Here is a 17,984-nt window from a genome sequence, read left to right as displayed (position 1 = left end):
GGAAGAAATAATCATATTCTATTAAAGCAGTATGCAGACAGATTTGCTGTTTAAACCATCTAAACTGTACATGAGATATATAAAGTTACTTGTTATAGTTAGTTTTTCATCTCGGATCCGCTTTAACCTCCTTGCCGGTTTTCCCGACCTGAGCTCGGCGTAGAAAAAAGAAGCTGTTAGCGGTGATCCCGAGCTCAGGTCGGGGTAGGGAGTGCAGCACTTTACCTGAAGTTGTGGAGTCCTGCGCGCGATCGCGCTGTGCAGCGGGACTCCAGCCTCTCTCCCCGGCAGTGTGGGGTCTTTCCCTGGCCGCCGGGATCCCCATGTCCCCGCTATTCTTCCGGGGACCCGGCGGCCAATCGGAGCAGCAGAACGGCGGTGGCAGCGTGACGTCATCGGGGGCGGGGCCAATATTTAAAACGAACTTCTCTATATTAGAGAAATATAGAGAAGTTCGTCTATATGTATATTAGCGCCATCTTGTGGTCAAAGAGAAAACTGCAGCGCAGGAGCCCAGGAAGGTAAATTTTTCATTCTGCTGCAGATCTCCCTGCCAGAATGATTTTTTTCAGGTTTTAGGGTCTGAAAGAGTGGAAAAAATTGCACCTCTTTTAGACCCTAAAATCTGGAAAGAATCAGAAGGGCAAGGAGGTTAAACAGAACTTTCTTAGAATTCCACAGTCCTACTTAGTTCCTAAAAGCTAAAAATAAAACCCATGCTTTTATTAAATCAGCTGAATGATAGTCTTTTAATGTTTTAAAGCTCCCATCTTGAAATATTGACCTATTTTAAAATGTTATCCATTTCCTTCAAGCAGAAATGTTTCTCTGCAATGCAAGAGTTTTACAGTGTGTAATTGGTTATCAGTGAGAGCTACACTATGGTCCAACGCAAGTGAAAAGAAAATGTCATTAGCCTACTTGAATTCTTAATGTTTACAGTAAGAAAAAAAAAGGCACACCGCATAGTTCTATGTAGGCTTAGGACTCTACATTTAGATATTTATCTCATCATGTCACGTCAGTTCAGGTACCCGTTCAGTAAAGCAGGGTCTTGGCTACTGTGTTTTACTAACTGAAAAGTTTTGCTTTTTTTGAAATCTAATTTTGCATTTTGTTTCTTGGTCCTTTTATAGCAGTTATGAGGAAAGTTGGTGAGTTGGTTTTGCAGCATCTCTTAACTCATAAAATGTCATTCTGCTTCTTGTATCACTGTCTTGTGGTTTGGTTAAGTGGAGTACGGGTCTTCCATATCTGCTTATTTATGCTTGTCCTTTAGACACCATATTGTAGCCCTGTAGACATGTATAGCATGAACCGAGTTCACCAGAGTATTTCACGTAACAGCTACATGTAGACACCTATTCATGCATTTGTGTGTATGTTCTTACTGCATTCATCTATAAAGCCTTTTAAAGCATGCTTCAACGGATAGCTATGCCTACATGTGATTATAATACAATATTATCAGACTGCTATTAAAGTATTATTTATTTGGAATTTTGGGAATTGTGCTGTTTGGTTTACTTGTTGTCTTAAATGTTAATTTTAATTACTTTCCCACACAAGTCTGCAGTGAAGGAGGTCAAGGTACAAGTTAAAGGAAACTAAAAAGAAACTAAAAAGAAGTGATAAACATCTTCCCAGATAATTTACCTGCAGCTTCTTCCAGCCCCCTGTAGTTTGTGCTGATCCATTCAGCAGCTGTGCCCCTGCGAAAGCGGGGGCTGCGCTACAAACTTTCAAAGGTGACAATTGCTGTATAGTCTGGCACAGAATATCAGCGTTGGACCAAAAGGACTACAAGGGGTAGAAGAAGCTGTAGTTAAGTTAAACTGGGCAGCACGGTGGCGTAGTGGTTAGCTCTCTCGCCTTGCAGTGCTGGGTCCCTGGTTCGAATCCCAGCCAGGGCACTATCTGCAAAGAGTTTGTATGTTCTCTCCGTGTCTGCATGGGTTTCCTCCGGGCACTCCTGTTTCCTCCCACATTCCAAAAACATACGGATACGTTAATTGGCTCCCCCTAAAAAATTGGCCCTAGACTACTGTACTTACACTACATAATATATAGACATATGGCAATGGTAGGGATTAGATTGTGAGCTTCTTTGAGGGACAGTTAGTGACAAGATATATATGTATGTATATATATATATATATATATATATATATATATATATATATATACACACACACTGTAGAGCGCTGCGTTATATGTCGGTGCTATATAAATACTAAATAATAGTAATAATAATTTATTTCACTTAAGGTTTCCTTCAAGAAAACCATTAAACAGTGCTTTGGGCATATAACTCTTTGCTTGTCTACCACCAACTGCGCAAGATGTAGACAATTTAATGGAAAAGTGTTAGGTTTCCTCCCTATAATTTTTTTTTCTGGTTTAATTGATATAAACCTATTCCAGGTACACAAAGGGAATTTAGGTCAGTATTCATGTACCAGTGCACATGTAGTTTGCCAGTAGGAGGCCGTTAGAGTTGATCAGATCAGTGTTCTCCCCAGGCTCTTTTAGCTGGGTGCTCCACCCGGCTAGATTTGGTGACCACCCGGCTGTCAGCGGCTCACCTCCTCCTACGCTGTAAGCACAGTTGCCCTGCATTTTCAACTCGCCCCACCCGGCTATTTTTTCATGCCACCCGGCTACTATTTCATGCCACCCGGCTGGAAAAAAAATTCTGGGGAGAACACTGCAGATGTAAAGTATCCATAAGTCTACATTTTATTGAAGATAAATATTGAATCTGATTACAATCTTTTGAAATGATAGCATTTCTATTGCAATTAAAATATTAGGGTATAGGTTGGACATACTGGTACTTGGCATGCTCTATCCCGTTGGAAATCTTGGTTAGGACCCACAGACAGCAGTGTGCAATCAAGGTTTGTCATAGCGTTGTACTGCAGTGGAGCATACAAAGCTAGCAGCTTTCATATTGGGCAATATTTCTGCTGAAATCTTATCAGATATTGCAACGGGGCAAAGTGGTAGCTCAGATAGATGAATAATATCTTGAAGGTATCAGTTGTTTATGTGATCTCATACCACAAAAATATTAGTGTATGCCTTTACTCCAAGGGTTAGTCTGTCTTTCAGTTTAGTGCTCAACTACAGAGGAAAGTATTGTTCATACCGGTGTTCATTACTTGTCAAACAATCCACTTTTTCTCTGCAACCTACATCAAGTCTTTCCATTATACCGGTCAGTCTCTACATTTATGATTATACAGTGAAGTTGATGGTTGTAGTGATATTAGCGAAACTGGATGAAGCAAGATGCTGAGTACTATAAAATATTAGGAAATAACTTGTAAGGAATCTGTAAACCGGTGCATGAGCAAGCTCTGTACACCACTCCAAGCCTGTGACGAAGAGTGTCTTTCAGGTTTCTGCCTTTAGGGCTTATGAAATCCTGGTTAGCTGGGCTGAAGAGTTGTATTCTAGCATTTCAGAGCATAGTGCAAAGGGGGATGGATAGGTCTTTGTTTTGCACTGGGCTCAGAGATACCTTTAAGCAGTAACCAGGGAAGCCTATTCTCCTTGTGTTCAGGCTGTGTAAATATACTCATTGTACAGTACATTGTGCCTGTGTGCATGTGCCGTTACCTTAGTATAACTGAATGTTGTGCAAACTCAGTATTTTACACATAAGGCGGTGACTTCATTCACACTGTAGGTTTTACCACCCTGCATGAAAGATGATTGCAGTCGTATTGGATTATGCACTTGTTACAGAGACAAAAAGTGAGTGCCAACAAGTATCATGTGTTCAGGTAGCTTTGCTTTAGTGTTTTTACAGTTTTAATCTAAACGTTCTCTAAACATTTTGTTAGGTGTTTAATTGTGCTCACTGTGTGCTTTATTAGGAACACTGTGCTAATGTTGGGTAAGACTTCCATATGCCTCAAATATGCATGCATCCATGCATGGATGGATGGAAATACCCCCGGCCAAGCTGTCATGATCACGTAAACAATTTATGCACATTTGCCAGCTCAACATTCCTGTATTTTCAATTCTTTCACTTCCCAAATCACCACCAACCTAGATTTTTTTACACAAGTCCATGAATTAATGCAGTTGATTGCATTATTCTGACCTTATCGTTTATGTGCCTTGGCTGAAATCAAGAGTCATCAGGCCAGATAATGCTTCTGTGACATTCAACTGTTAGTTTTTTTGGTTAGCCTGTGACTACTTGTGGCCTCAACTTTTTATTCTTTGCAGACATGAGTGAAACCCAATGTGCTTGGACAACTTGTGCATTTTGAGATGCATTTTTGTTAGCTGAAGCCAGTCTGGCTATACACCTCTAGCCTCTCTCCTCAACAAAGCTTTTCCACTAAACTGGAGCTTACTGGATGTTTTCCATTCTCTGTACCATTCTTAGTAATGCAGAGAGTGAGTGAGTGGTTGAGAATCATTCTAGCACCAGCTGTTGTGCTATAGTCAAAATCAGTAAGGTCACATTTTCCCAGTACTGATGTTTTATGTGAGCACTAACTGAAGGTCATGGCTTGCACAATTGCACTGCTTACCTATGATTGACTGATCAGATATTTGCATGAATTAACAGGTGTACCAGTGTCAGTGAGTCTACACATCTTATAACAGGTGTTCTTGATCATATTTGTAAAGGAAAAATAGTCCATCTGCTCATGTGTGCTCTCATCTATCAGTGAGAATTAAAACAAAGAAGTCTGAAGTATGGGAAGTCCATTTAAGTAAAGCATGAGCTTTATTCAGTCCGTGTGACCGGCGTGCTACAATCATATGTTTACTGGCTGATGACCGAATCCTTTCAACTACACTGACTGTATCCTTTCTTTCAGTACGACAGCCTGTCCCCAGTCCATCGTTTACATACCGCAGGATATCATTCGAGCCAAAGAGATCATTGCACACATCAATACTCTGAAGACACAAGTCAGCTATTATGCGGAGAGGCTCTCCAGGGCAGCCAAAGACAGATCAGCTAATAACATTGAGAGGACACTTGCCATTTTGGCAGACAAGGTACGTGTTTTTTCCTTTTTTCTTATAGGTGCAGCACATGATTCTTCCCCCTGCTTAGGAAGGGACCCTTTAAGATGTTAAATATGTAATAGGAAATTTAATAAAAACAATGGTAGAGGGGGGAAATAAATAACTCAATACTATGCAAAAAGAGAAGTTAAAAAAATGAAGATAGATTAGGAAACGATTGTCGCTGTATAATTCGTCATGCTATTTGATCCCTCCTTAAAGTGACCCTGAGCGGTGTCCTAAAAAAGAAAACTGTACTTGCCAGGCGCTTCCTCCAGCCCACCATAGTCAATGAGGTCCCCGGTATCCTCCTGGCCCCCTCCGTGGTCCCGCTGGTGGCTCCGGTAATGCACCAACTTTGGGGTGAAGTCGCACTTGCTTGCCCTCACTGCGTACCAGTTGCGTCATCATGCCGGCCTCCGTAAGAGTCCTGGGCATGAGCAGTTCAGTCCTTAGAGAAGCCTGCGGGTCATCCTCTTTACTATTGGTAGACATGAAAAAAAAAAAAAAAAAAAACAGACCAACTACTAAAATTTATATACAGTGAATTGCAAAAGTATTCACTTCCTTGGGGACTTGGAAACTTTCCTTGCATCAAATCGGCATCCACAACTGTAATTGGTATAAGATCACTATACAGTACTTTAATCTAGTTGGTACAAATAATAATGTTTTGGCTTTTCTTTTCCTTGGATCCAGGAACTGGTAGGTTCAAGAACTTGAACTTAGGGGACAGACTATATATACTCTGTACAGCGCTGTGGAAGATGTCTGCGCTATATAAATATATACTAATAATACTAATAATGGTCACGGTATTTTGTATTAATTTCCTTTGAATTGTATACATTGTTTTTTAAACTTAAGATATTCACAAGAGGAAGTCAAATGAGAAATCTATGAAATGGTGCAAAATGTGTAAATGTTTTAGATTGCATTACATACAATTGTTGCCTACTGGAGACAGTTGTTGTGCATGTGTACGCATTTTAGTTAAACTGTTACTGTGTTGCTTGTTATAACTGTAGATGTTTAGTTTTCTGAAGGGGATGACCACTGTAATACTGTAATCATTCTTTTGTTTACAAGTTGTCTGTTTTTTGGGGTGTTTTTTTGCAGACAAGGCAGCTGGTCACAGTATGTGACTGTAGACTGTTAGCCAGTGCAATACATGGACTTAATGCTGCTAGGCCTGACTACATCGCGTCCAAAGCTTCTCCTACATCTGGTGAGACAGATCAAGTTATGCTTCGAAATGACCAGGATACTTTAGTGGCACGGTGGACTGGAAGAAGCAGCAGGGCATCTCTTCAGGTGGACTGGCATGAAGAAGAATGGGTATGCACCTGTATCTCCTTACAACTAATACTGAGGTGTTAGGGGATCAAGAAATGTACAGTGAATGAAAGTATCCTTTAGTTATAACAGTTATAGTAATGCGTTCTCGCAATTGTTTTTCACCTTGATTATAATTTGCGTTGAAGGATCGCTTAAACCTGCTTTTTCTGCCCATGAAAAGTTTATTCATCCTGGCTTCAAGTGAACCCAAGCCGAAGCTCAGGTTCAGATATTTACCCTGAAGAGAGGGAAGCCTCAGGATCCTATTGAGGCTTCCCTCGCCCACCGTTACTGAGCGCAGCCCCCCTTCACATCGGGGCCATGCAACTTCTCTTCCTGGTTTATGGCCAAACAGTAGCCATGCAGTAGCTCGGAGGCCGCGGCTCTGGCTTACTGTGCATGCGTGGCCTCAGTCGGCTTTTGCCAGGCACACTTTGTTTGCTCTTTGAGTTTTTATACCTCTTGATCTACTTCTAAAGATAAATTCTCTCAAGTAAAGTCTATTGGTCCTCAAGGTGTCTTTAGTATCTTTGGATCTGTGAGACAAGCAGTAGGTTTCTCTAACTACCTCTCTGACAAATTCACAACCATTAGTTGAAATGTTGACTGAAACAGCCTGTAGTGTGGATCGGGGGGTTGGCCCTAGAGCTGCGCAGCTGCACTCGCGGCTATGCGGACTGCGCAGCCGCGTCCAGCTCATGCGGCCATGTTTGCAGAGACAGGAGAGCCCGACCCGGGCCATGAGGTCGGGAGCTGGCCCGGGGAGGCTATTGAGCAGCAGGGACCCGGCGGAACGGCACGGAGGGCGTGGACGGCGTCCTCCTTGCCTTCAAATATGATGCAGGTATTTAACTTTTTTTTTTTTTTTTATTTGGCCTCGGAAGTCCTTTAACACTATTCAAAAGGTTTCACTGCTAAAAGACTGAAGTTGATATACATTTTGAGCGTTATTCTTATGTTATTCCCAATTCTAAGTAATCTGCAACTATATCAAGGGCATAGCAATAGGGGGTGCAGAGGTTGCGACCGCACCGGCCTAGGGGCCTTCCCTCAATTGCAGTATTAGCTTTCTATTGGTGCTGTGCTCATAATAATCACTTCTATAGATACTTTGAATAGTGGTAATCATTAACAAACTGTTACCCTTCTTGCACCTCTGACACTGTAGTTGCCATTGGCAGGTTTTGGTGTGGCGTATAAATTATTATGTATAGAGTGCATGGGGGGCCCCAATGTAAAACTTGCATTGGGGCCCACAGCTCCTTAGCTACACCACTGAACTATATTAATATGTAGCATTGAATAACAGGTCATTTTATAAAACAGTTTCACTTGCCTCTGCTTAGGCACTAGTGAAAGACGCTATAAAGGGAGGGAACTTTAAAAATAATGCAGTTTATATATTTAACAGCCAAAATAATTCCAACAATAGGCAGTTACAGGAAAGTATCACTAATGGCTTTCAAATAATACCAGTTAGATGCAAAGAATAACAATGACTATATTATAAGTATAGTCTAATGACAGACAGATAGTGATAGCAGATAATGACAGTTATTGTGGGTAGGAATTGCAGGTAGAGACAGCAGATGGTGATGCAGCCACAGCAAGTACGAGTGTGGCATCATCATAGCAGGTAGTGGCACTGAATGATTAAGTTAAGGCAACAATGATGAAAGCAGAGAGGAGGCACAGCGGTGGACTCTCACAAGTATATACGGTTGTTATCAGTATAACTGACATGAATGATATGAACAGTGTCATTATATGCTATTAAAACAACAAGACGCATAATCGGTGATCTAGGAACACATAGCCGGCCAACGGTTACTGCTGCAGCACTGTCACACATGTATAGGTCTTATCCCTATTAGAGGGAAGCAGCTGCTGTATGCATGTGGAATGCCGAGTGAGTGTCAGTGAGGCAAACAGGCTTGCGTTCATGGAGCAATAGAGTCAATTAACTTGACTGCCTCCATGCACACAAGCCTGGCCATTATTACATGAGGGATGTGGGTGGGTTCCTGGTTTTAATTCTGCGCAGATATGATTTTTGAGACATTAACCTGTGAACTGGCTCCGCAGGAGGAGCTCCATTTGTGTATATTTGGTGTTGTGCAATAAAGTTTTGATATGTTGGACTATTATGAATAGGTGCATGTGGCCAATTTTTCATGTTTTGAGGTTTAAAAGGCAACAATGATGACCTAGAAAAATGTGATAGTAAAGCCAGGTAGAGATCAGAGAGAGACAGCAGGTAATGAGGGTAGATGTGTCTTAGTAATTTTTCCTTAAAAGATATATGGTATTTGTGATAATACAACTTTAACAGGAAGCTTTGGTGACCCAAAAGCAAACAGGAAATTTGGGCGCCAGAGACATCGCAGAAGTTTGGTTGCCACCATAGGCAAATCTTGTTTATGGCTGGAAAATTGGTTGCCAGGGCCGCCCGCTATGCAAATTGCAGCTACAAATAGCGGGCTCACACATTTGCAATTTGCTTTATCATATACAGCTACTGTATATTCTGGCGTATAAGACTACATTTTAACCCTTGAAAATCTTCTGAAAAGTCAGGGGTCATCTTATACGCCGGGTGTCATTAATGCGGGGTGATATGCCCTATCCTGTTACCGACTCTCAGATCTCGCTGCTGAGGACTGTAGTAAAGCGGCGCAGACGCACATGTGCGAGATCTGAGAGGCAGAGAAGGAGGTAAATAGGATACAAGGGTGGGCCAGAATGGTAAAAGAGGCGTGTTTTATGGGCACAGCACAATCTATTCTTCCATACCGCTCTGATAAACAAGTAGACAAGAAGGGCTGACCAATCCACTAAGGGAGAGGGAGAGTTGACCAATAAAACCAATCAATCGTCTATATACTGTTATATACTGGGTACCACATACAGTACAGAACCAGTATCTTTTCATACATAGGACCGGTATATGATTTTTTTTTTCTTTTTACTTGGTGTGCGTTGGAAGAGGGGTAGTCTTATACGGCGAGTATATCCCAAACTCTATATTTTAACTGGAAAAGTTGGGGAGTTGTCTTATACGCCCAGTCGTCTTGTACACCGGAATATACGGTATTTTTGGGCGCAGGCTGTGCCCAAATTTCTAGTTCAGCAGAATCTTTTTAGGATGCTGATGATTCAGAGTTGTGCAAAAATATAACTTCATCTGTGATTTGAATTGGATTTGTTTTTCCTCAGCCTTTATTGTACTGATATTATTATGTCATTTTATGCTTGTTCAGGATAAAGTCTGGTCAAATGTGGAAAAAAGCCTGGAGTGCATTATTCAGCGGGTTGACAAGCTTTTGCAGAAGGAGCGCTTGCAAAGTGACAGCTGTGACGATGTTTTCCAGTGTGAGATAAGCTGTTCTAGCAAGAAAGGTAATCCAAGAAGGAGAGCATATTGGATAAACCCAGGGGCCTCAGATGACGAGGCTGTGTTGTCACCCACATCATCTCCATCTCCTGCATGCCATCCTTCCCGGTTGACAAGTGCGTATGACTGTGACATCCCCTTCCCAGCATCTCTGCTCCTTCTGCACTAACCTTCCTATAGCAGAAAGGCTAACAGTGGTGAGCTCATTATGCTTCTAGCACAGAGCATTAGTCTGTTCTCAATGCATGCTGCCTAGTGATCATTTTGTTGTTCTAATTCACCATTGACGCTTCCAGTTGTAACTGTACTGCCCACAGCAAGTAATTCCTATTTAATCGAGTTACTTTTTTCCTCTGCAGTTTGTAAACTTAAAGGACAACTAAAGAGAGGAATATGGAAGCTGCCATATTTATTTCTTTTTAGGCAATACCTGTTGCCTGGCTATCCTGCTGATCCTCCGCCTCCAATACTTTTAGCCATAGACCCTGAACAAGCATAAACAGATCAGGCGTTTCTGATATTATTGTCGTATATGGCAAGATTAGCTGCCTGCTTGTTTCTGGTGTTAGTTAGACACTACTGCAGCCAAATAGATCAGCAGGGCTGCCAGGCAACTGGTATTGTTTAAAAGGAAATAAATATGGCAGCTTCCATATAGTTCTCACTTTACTTATCCTTTAAATGTTTGCATCAGTGGTCAGATCCATTTCCCCTCTTTTCAGTGACTTAGTGAATAACTCACTTGAAACAGAGACAGGTCCAGACTGCAGACTTCACTGACGCCATAGCTGAAATGGGTCAGTAACTCAGTATGCACTGAAGCCAAAGGTTTGGCATATCAAGGTTTTAGCAACTTGAAGTCATCAAGGGAATTGTCCTATTTCCCGAAGCACTAGCTCAATTTGTTAGGTCGAACACAGGCCCCAATAACATAAGTAATTTTTGTAATTTTTTTCATATGAATGTATCTGGGGAAGAAGAAATAAAAGCTGAACACTTTAGAGCAGTTGAAGAAGGAAAATGGAAGAATACAAAATTGAGTAATTACTCAAACACTCAACTCTCATTATGGCTACTAATGCTATACTGTATATATGCTAGGTTTCCACTTTATCCATATAGAATGCCTGTGCTGCTGCACATGTGAAACAATCACTCTAGTACATGTAGCCTTCCACTGATTTTAGAATGCAGCTGTGAGTAGGTATTGAAAAAACATTTCAGGCTTATATAGTGAGGTTTCTGCTTTCAGTTGTGTCTTGTGCTAGATTTGATTCCTGAATCACTCATAATCCATTTACCACCATTCAGTTATTACTGTGTGTGAGTTTAAGAATTGATCACATGTTATTATCACTTTATTGTACTGTTCATATTTATCAGAACATTTCTGTTTAATAGTTTTTAAAGAGATGTCTCACTTTAGGTAGTTTTTATAATGAAGCCTTATTACATTTTAACATGTCAGTCCATTTATAGAGCTCATCAGTATCCTGTGAGCATGGGTTGTTAAAAAAAATTTTCTTATATGGTTTATGGATTTAAATGCAACCAATGGCAGTCCTAGTGATCTGTTATTAGTGCGTGCGGTGTAGTTTAAGGCAGAGCAAGTGAGGAACACTGAGTGCTTGTGCTGCGGAGCCTGCTGCACTACTCTACAGCCTGATTTATTTACAATGAAGGTGCTTAAATTGTACATAACTGATGCAGTCTGGTGGTTTTTTTGAACTGTATAAGAAGTACTTTGGGAAATGAGTTTAAGAATGATTGCATAGATCATTCCATCCATTATTCTGATAATGTGTTACTCCAGAATCTTGCTTTTGAAGGGTCCATCCACTTGGTTTAAATGAAGGTTTTGAATCTACTTCTGTCATTCTAAAAAACAGCTGTATTTTATACCGTGAGGACTACAAATCCACTAATGCCCTCAAATGAGACAGCTGTTTTCTCATAGGCATTTTTTATATATGTCATAGGAGATCTGCTCTGAATTCTGTGTGTGAACGTTGAAAAATGTGTGCCAATGTGATTACAGGGTCAGGAACCAATGAAAACGGCTCCTAACCTGCTCATGGAGCTCTGCTGTCATAGCGATTGCAGGGCGATTTGTCTGCAGCAACGGGAGAGTGGTGTGATCAGCGGTAGTGGTTGGTCTGTCCGGGGTGCTAATTGAAATCTACGTCCTGGCAGGGATAACAGGTCCCATACAGGCTGTATATTTTAGCATTGTCCAGAAGTGGTTAAAAAGTAAAATGCTTGTACTGGTGACAAAACATTTTAGAACAAAAAGGTGTCCAGTGGATACTTCCTTATGTTTGCTTTGGATGTACTATGATCTAAATAAATGAGTTCCTTCACAGACCTAGTTCTAAGGTTTTTACCTCCTTCACGGATGCTAAACCAGGCATTTAACTGCTCATTAACTAACCTACACCTGCATGAAAGTGGTATTTGGCCTAGCTAGTATATGTAGTCTCGATCACCAGAAAGTAATGAAATTATTACAGTTGCTTTGTAGCATTTTGAACAAATGCTTAAAGATATAGTAAGATCAGAGTTGATATAGGCTTATCAGCTATTGAGTTCTCATGATGATGAGAGTGTTGGTGTTTGGATTCAGCATAATGAATTCAGAACACCTGAATAATGCTGACCATCACACTTCAGCACCATGTCAGTACTGAACAAGCGGACAGGGTAGGATGGAGTTCAGTACTTGCACCTCCTGATGCATTTCACAGGACTCTGATGCTTCCCCCTTCCAAGTCCAGATGGAGGAAGTATCTAGGTCATGTTAAGAGCAAGTAGTGACTAACTCCTGACCCTGTCTGTGGTGTTCGGAATTATTCGGGTGTTCCGAATTCATTTTGTCAAAATCCAACACCAACACTGAGTCAGTAACTCCGCACACATGTACTGTATAATCAGGAAACATTATTTTGCCACCAGAGCAGGGTTTTGGAAATGGAATGTGCTTTGGTGGTGTCTAAAACTAATCATATAGCTCACCTGATTAGTGGTGATGGTCAGTAGACTAATGCATCTGGTCTGATTCTTGAACCTTTTCTGTGCTGCACTTGAGCGTTGTATTTCTTTCACCTTTCTCATGAGGCATGCTATAATCAAACTCAAAACAAGCAAACTTGGCTAACCATAATATGCTGAACTCATTATGTAAAATGGTCCTGCCTAAATGTTAAATGGCTTTGTAGATGCGCTAAAACAAGCAATTATTGACAAACAGAAAGAGGCATTGCACAGCTCCCGATTCCTACTCAGCAATGAGCAATGAAATGCCGCAACACTGAGTAGTTCTCCAGTTTCATGTAATTGTACTCAGACCTGCCAGCGATATTATTAATGTATATTCACTTGCTGTATTCCAAGAACCATTGTTTGTGGACCTGATTCTGTTGGGAACACCTGACAAATAAAATCTGAAAACTGAGTGCCCTTTCCCACTATCGCGAATCCGCATGCGTTGTCCGCATGCGGATTCGCATAGGCAATACAAGTGGATGGCCCTGTTTCCACTTGTCAGTAATCATGAGCGTTTTTCTGTGCGGGAGAAATCTGCACGGAAGAGCCCGCAGAATTCGCACCCCGCACACTGCTATGCGAATCGCCGCTAATGTATTTAATAGGGAAATCGCATGCGGTTTTGGCATGCGTATTTTACCGCAATTTCGCATGCGATTTCGCATAGAAACTAATGTTAAATCACACAGGCAGTGACATGGTTAAAATCGCATAAATACTAACCTATGCAAAATCGTGGTAAAATACGCATGCGGAATCGCATCCACATGCGATTTTGTCAGCGGGGAATCAGCGGCGATTCCGCACAAGTGGAAACGGGCCCTGAAGCCCACTGCATTAATGCTTTCACTGTTTGGAAAGCACTCCACCAATCATAAACTAGTCTTCCTGTAAATAAATGATTAAAAAAAATCCTATTCACAAAAATAGGGAAAGGAAAAAATAAAATACAGCTGAGATAATTTGTGATTATCAACATACACACACAGTGAAGGAATAAAGTGTGTGATCCCCTGCTTATTTTGCTTGTTTGCTTTCTGACCAGGAAATAATCAGTTTATGATTGTACTGGTGGGTTGTTGTAGCTGTAAGAGCTGGTGCACACCAGAAAAGTTTTGCTAAGCGCTTGTGATTTTAAAAGCTCCTGCTAATGTTATCCAATGTGTGTGTTCTCACTGGAGCGATGTGGTTTTGTAAAAATCCCCCATAGCATTGCATTAGCAAGAGCTTTTAAAATCTCTAGCATTTAAAAAGCTCTTGAAGTGTGCACCAGCCCTGAGACACAGAACCCTCAAAAGCCCACTGTCCCAAAATCAGAGCTTGATATTCATTGTAATGAGGGAAATAAGGTCCTTTTGGCTTGTGTGACACTTGGTGATTGGTTAGTGTTACTGTACAGTTTGCAGCGTTTAGTTCTCCTGTTAATGATTTTATAATCCGAATGAACCTTTCTGCTAACCAGGTTCTGTGATTACTGGTATGCGTTTGTCTGTAGGCCAGTAAGTGGGTTGTTATTCCTTGATAATTTTACATACATGTTCTAGTCCTCGACAGTGGGTAGCTACCATCGGTAAACGTGTGCTTGTTTTTCTCTCTATTTTGCCAAAGCTTTTTCCTGTGATTTCCTAATGTCATTTCTTAAGCCTTCTTCTGAGCAGGACTAAGGGAAATATCTGCTATAAAGGCAAAATGTGCTAAAGCATTGGAAACAAAAACAAAAAATAGTCTTTCTGAAATTGTACCTTTAAAGAGAACCCGAGGTGGGTTTGAAGAATATTATCTGCATACAAAGGCTGGATCTGCCTATACAGCCCAGCCTCTGTTGCTATCCCAAACCCCCCTAAGGTCCCCCTGCACTCTGCAATCCCTCATAAATCACAGCCACGCTGCTGACAAACAGCTTGTCAGAGCTGGCTGTGTTTATCTCTATAGTGTCAGTCTGCTGCTCTCCCCGCCTCCTGCAGAACTCCGGTCCCCGCCTGCATCCCTTCCCTCTCTACTGATTGGAGGGAAGGGACGGGGGCAGGGACCGGAGCTATGCAGGAGGCGGGGGAGCAGCTGAGACTGACACTACAGATGTAAACACAGCCTCACAGCACTGCTGTGATTTATGAGGGATTGCAGAGTGCAGGGGGACCTTAGTGGGGTTTGGGATAGCAACAGAGGCTGGGCTGTATAGGCAGATCCAGCCTCTGTATGCAGATAACATTCTTTAAAACACACCTCGGGTTCTCTTTAAGACCTCATTCACGCTATAAACCATGGTACATGTTTTTTTCTATAAGGGTTTTTCAATGCATACAGTGTGTGTTCATGCACACATTTTCAGACCTGTTTTTGGATGCTGATGATGCATTTTAGTCCATAATGCAGATGGACTTGTGAAGTGACTGACATAATGTATGAGGCCTTAAAGGAAACCTTAACTGAGAGGGATATGGATGTTTCCTTTTAAACAATACCCGTTGCTTGGCAGTCCTGCTGATCTCTTTGGCTGCAGTAGTGGCTGAATTACACACCTGAAACAAGCATGCAGCTAATCCAGTCTGACTTTAGTCAGAGCACCTGATCTGCATGCTTGTTGAGGGGCTGTGGCTAAAAGTATTAGAGACACAGGATCAGCAGGAGAGTCAGGCAACTGGTATTATTTTAAAAGGGAAAAATCCATATCCTTCTCAGTTTAGGTTCCCTTTCAAGGGAACCTGTGGTGAGAGGGAAAAGGAGGCTGATATGTTTATTTCCTTTTAAACAATGCACATTGCCTGGTTGTCCTGCTGACCCTCTGCCTCTAATACTTTAAGCCATAGACCCTGAACAAGCATGTAGATCAGATGTCTATGCATGCTTGTTTCAGGTGTTGGACTTAGACGCTACTGACCAGAAAGATTAGCAGGACTGCCAGGTAACTGGTATTGTTTAAAAGAAAATAAATATGGCAGCTCCCATAGGTTTTATACCTCAGGTTCCTTTTAAAGTGCTTTTCAACTTTTTAACTTTTTTTTTTTTTTTTTTTTGCTGAGTGCTGACTTGTTTTGTTTTTAACAAATAAATTCCTTGAAAGTTTGAGATGCTGTAGTAAATTTATCAAAAATATGGGTTGGACACATTGTTGTTCCTATATGTCACAGTTAAGTGATGCTAAATAATCTCACTTCACTGATATCAGCTTTCCCCTGAGAGCTGTGCCTCCTTGCTTGCATATTAGCTGTATCAGCCCCTTTATGCAAACACAGACCTTGTAAGGAAGCAGTCTTACCATGCACTGCATGCAGCCACAGCTGAGTTCTGCAAACTTTGCTTATCTGCTTTCTACTTCTGCAAGCTTTAACCCAATGTGAGGCTTACACTTAATTTGCTTGCAAGTGGGATTTTTTTTTATTTATTTTTATTTTCTTGAAGAGTTTTGTTTGCTGCCCCTTAATCATGCATGTTGCACCTCCATTTCTGTGCAGATAGCTGCTTGACAGAAGAAGTCGGATCAGGTATGTGCTACTTTCCATTCATTGCTATTCTTTTCATTCTGTAATTCTGTTTTCTCCCTAGCTTTATTTGCTTCTGCAGGACCTGCTACTTTCATTGATTTTTTTATGTATATTAGTTAATTTGTAAAGAGAAGAAGTGGCTGAAATAGCCCTTTTTGGTTGTGTCTGTATGGTAAAACTTGTCACATCCAATCTCCTATTTCCTTGTGAAGATTTAAAGAAGAATGGATTGCGCTAGTTGTGTGCAGTGGTGAGGTGCGATCAAGTAAGGGCAGCTGTTTTGCCGATCACAAGAGCACTGCGATTTGCGTGTAAATCAGGGTGCTCATTTCCCACTAGTGTGTGTCGCTTTTTCTCCACACGCAAATGTCGAGCTGCACGATTTTCGCCATGATCGCATTCCGTTCCTGGCGGCTACTGAGAAAACGCAAGTAGTGGAAATTTGGTTGCGATTGCACTTCCCAGTGAAAGAGGGCCCCAACACTCAGTCCATCAAAGCCCTTATTTAGTTGTCAGCAAGGATGATACAATCATAGTTAATTGTTTTGGAGATGAATAAAATCTCTTTTCTCAATGTAAAGTCAGCATTACAGTAATAAAGGGAATTTAGATATCCCCAAAATCGGCAGTGACTGTACCATTTTTGGTGATTTATAAAGATGTATAAAGAATGGCTGTAAAGAGGACCTAAACTCTTGCACAGGACAGAAGGAAAACATAGAAAATTGCACCCTGTATGTATTTAGAGCGTTTACCCTGTCTAATTCCCCCTCATCTGTGTCTAATCACAAGTTGTAATTTGATCTCTTCCCTGTGTCACCTGACTGCCATGGCAGATAAGCTCATTTAAAAGCACAGGATGTTAAACAGTATGTCTGCTTCCATGAAAGCAGGAAGTAGAAACTATGCAGACTTATTTTAGGATTTGTATCCGCTGTAACAAATAAATGCTTTTCTTTAAAGGTTCTTATGCGGTTGCGTATTTTGTAGAGCAGAGAGGAAGTGCTGAGTTCAGGTCCGCTTTAATAAAATAAATGTGTGGACCTTCAACTTACTTTATATGATTTAGAGAAACTGCATGCAGACTTGTTCAAGCTCATTGGGAACATTGATTTGTCATTTATCATCGACCCCCTGATATCCATTCTCTGATGAAACACATCTGAAAGTCTAACGTCCCAAAATCAGAACCTCTGTCCAAGAGTATCTTGGCCCACAGGCTGCCACCGCACTTCTGTTCACAGATTTAGTTTCTTTTGTCGTTTAGCCAATTGGATAGATGTTTGTCACCAGGTGCTCCTATGTTTTCCTACTCTTCTTGTGAAGTGACTTAGCCATTTCCTTGGTGACATATCTATTCAGCAGAGGAGGGAGGGGGAGCAGAGAGAAGTCACCAGGCAGAAAGCTTATTACAGTTATTACAACTGCAGATTTGTACTGATCTCTGCTGTGAAAGTTAAAATTTTTATACACAGAAGAAAAGTTCAAATGTTCTTTTATATATCTAAGAGTAGGCACTTAAATTTTAGTTTAATCCCACCTTAACAAGACACATAAAGTAGAGAGCCCTGCTCTTACAAGCTTACAATCTAAAGGTGATGCTAATACCAGCACTATTTTAGTGAATAGTAAATCAATCTGCTACATTTGCTACATCCTTGCAGCAGAAGTTGTGATGTCCCAAT

At 41.2% G+C, this 17,984-nt stretch overlaps 2 protein-coding genes across 2 annotated transcripts in view; both read left to right on the top strand.

Annotated features, from left to right (window-relative positions):
- Positions 1 to 17,984, top strand: part of INPP4A (inositol polyphosphate-4-phosphatase type I A) — a 220,965-nt gene that overhangs the window by 96,656 nt on the left and 106,325 nt on the right. The window lies entirely within an intron of this gene.
- The window catches only part of LOC137544919 (inositol polyphosphate-4-phosphatase type I A-like), a 130,627-nt gene that overhangs the window by 96,682 nt on the left and 15,961 nt on the right, over positions 1 to 17,984 (top strand). The window contains exons 14-18 of the mRNA XM_068266016.1: positions 1,137 to 1,154; positions 4,851 to 5,034; positions 6,163 to 6,381; positions 9,642 to 9,891; positions 16,270 to 16,299. Of these exons, the coding sequence (XP_068122117.1) occupies positions 1,137 to 1,154; positions 4,851 to 5,034; positions 6,163 to 6,381; positions 9,642 to 9,891; positions 16,270 to 16,299 (701 nt within the window). The remainder of the gene's footprint in view (positions 1 to 1,136; positions 1,155 to 4,850; positions 5,035 to 6,162; positions 6,382 to 9,641; positions 9,892 to 16,269; positions 16,300 to 17,984) is intronic.

Source organism: Hyperolius riggenbachi, chromosome 2 (genome assembly GCF_040937935.1).
Source record: "Hyperolius riggenbachi isolate aHypRig1 chromosome 2, aHypRig1.pri, whole genome shotgun sequence".
Taxonomy (NCBI): Eukaryota; Metazoa; Chordata; class Amphibia; order Anura; family Hyperoliidae; genus Hyperolius; species Hyperolius riggenbachi.
This window is presented reverse-complemented; position numbering and strand designations above follow the sequence as displayed.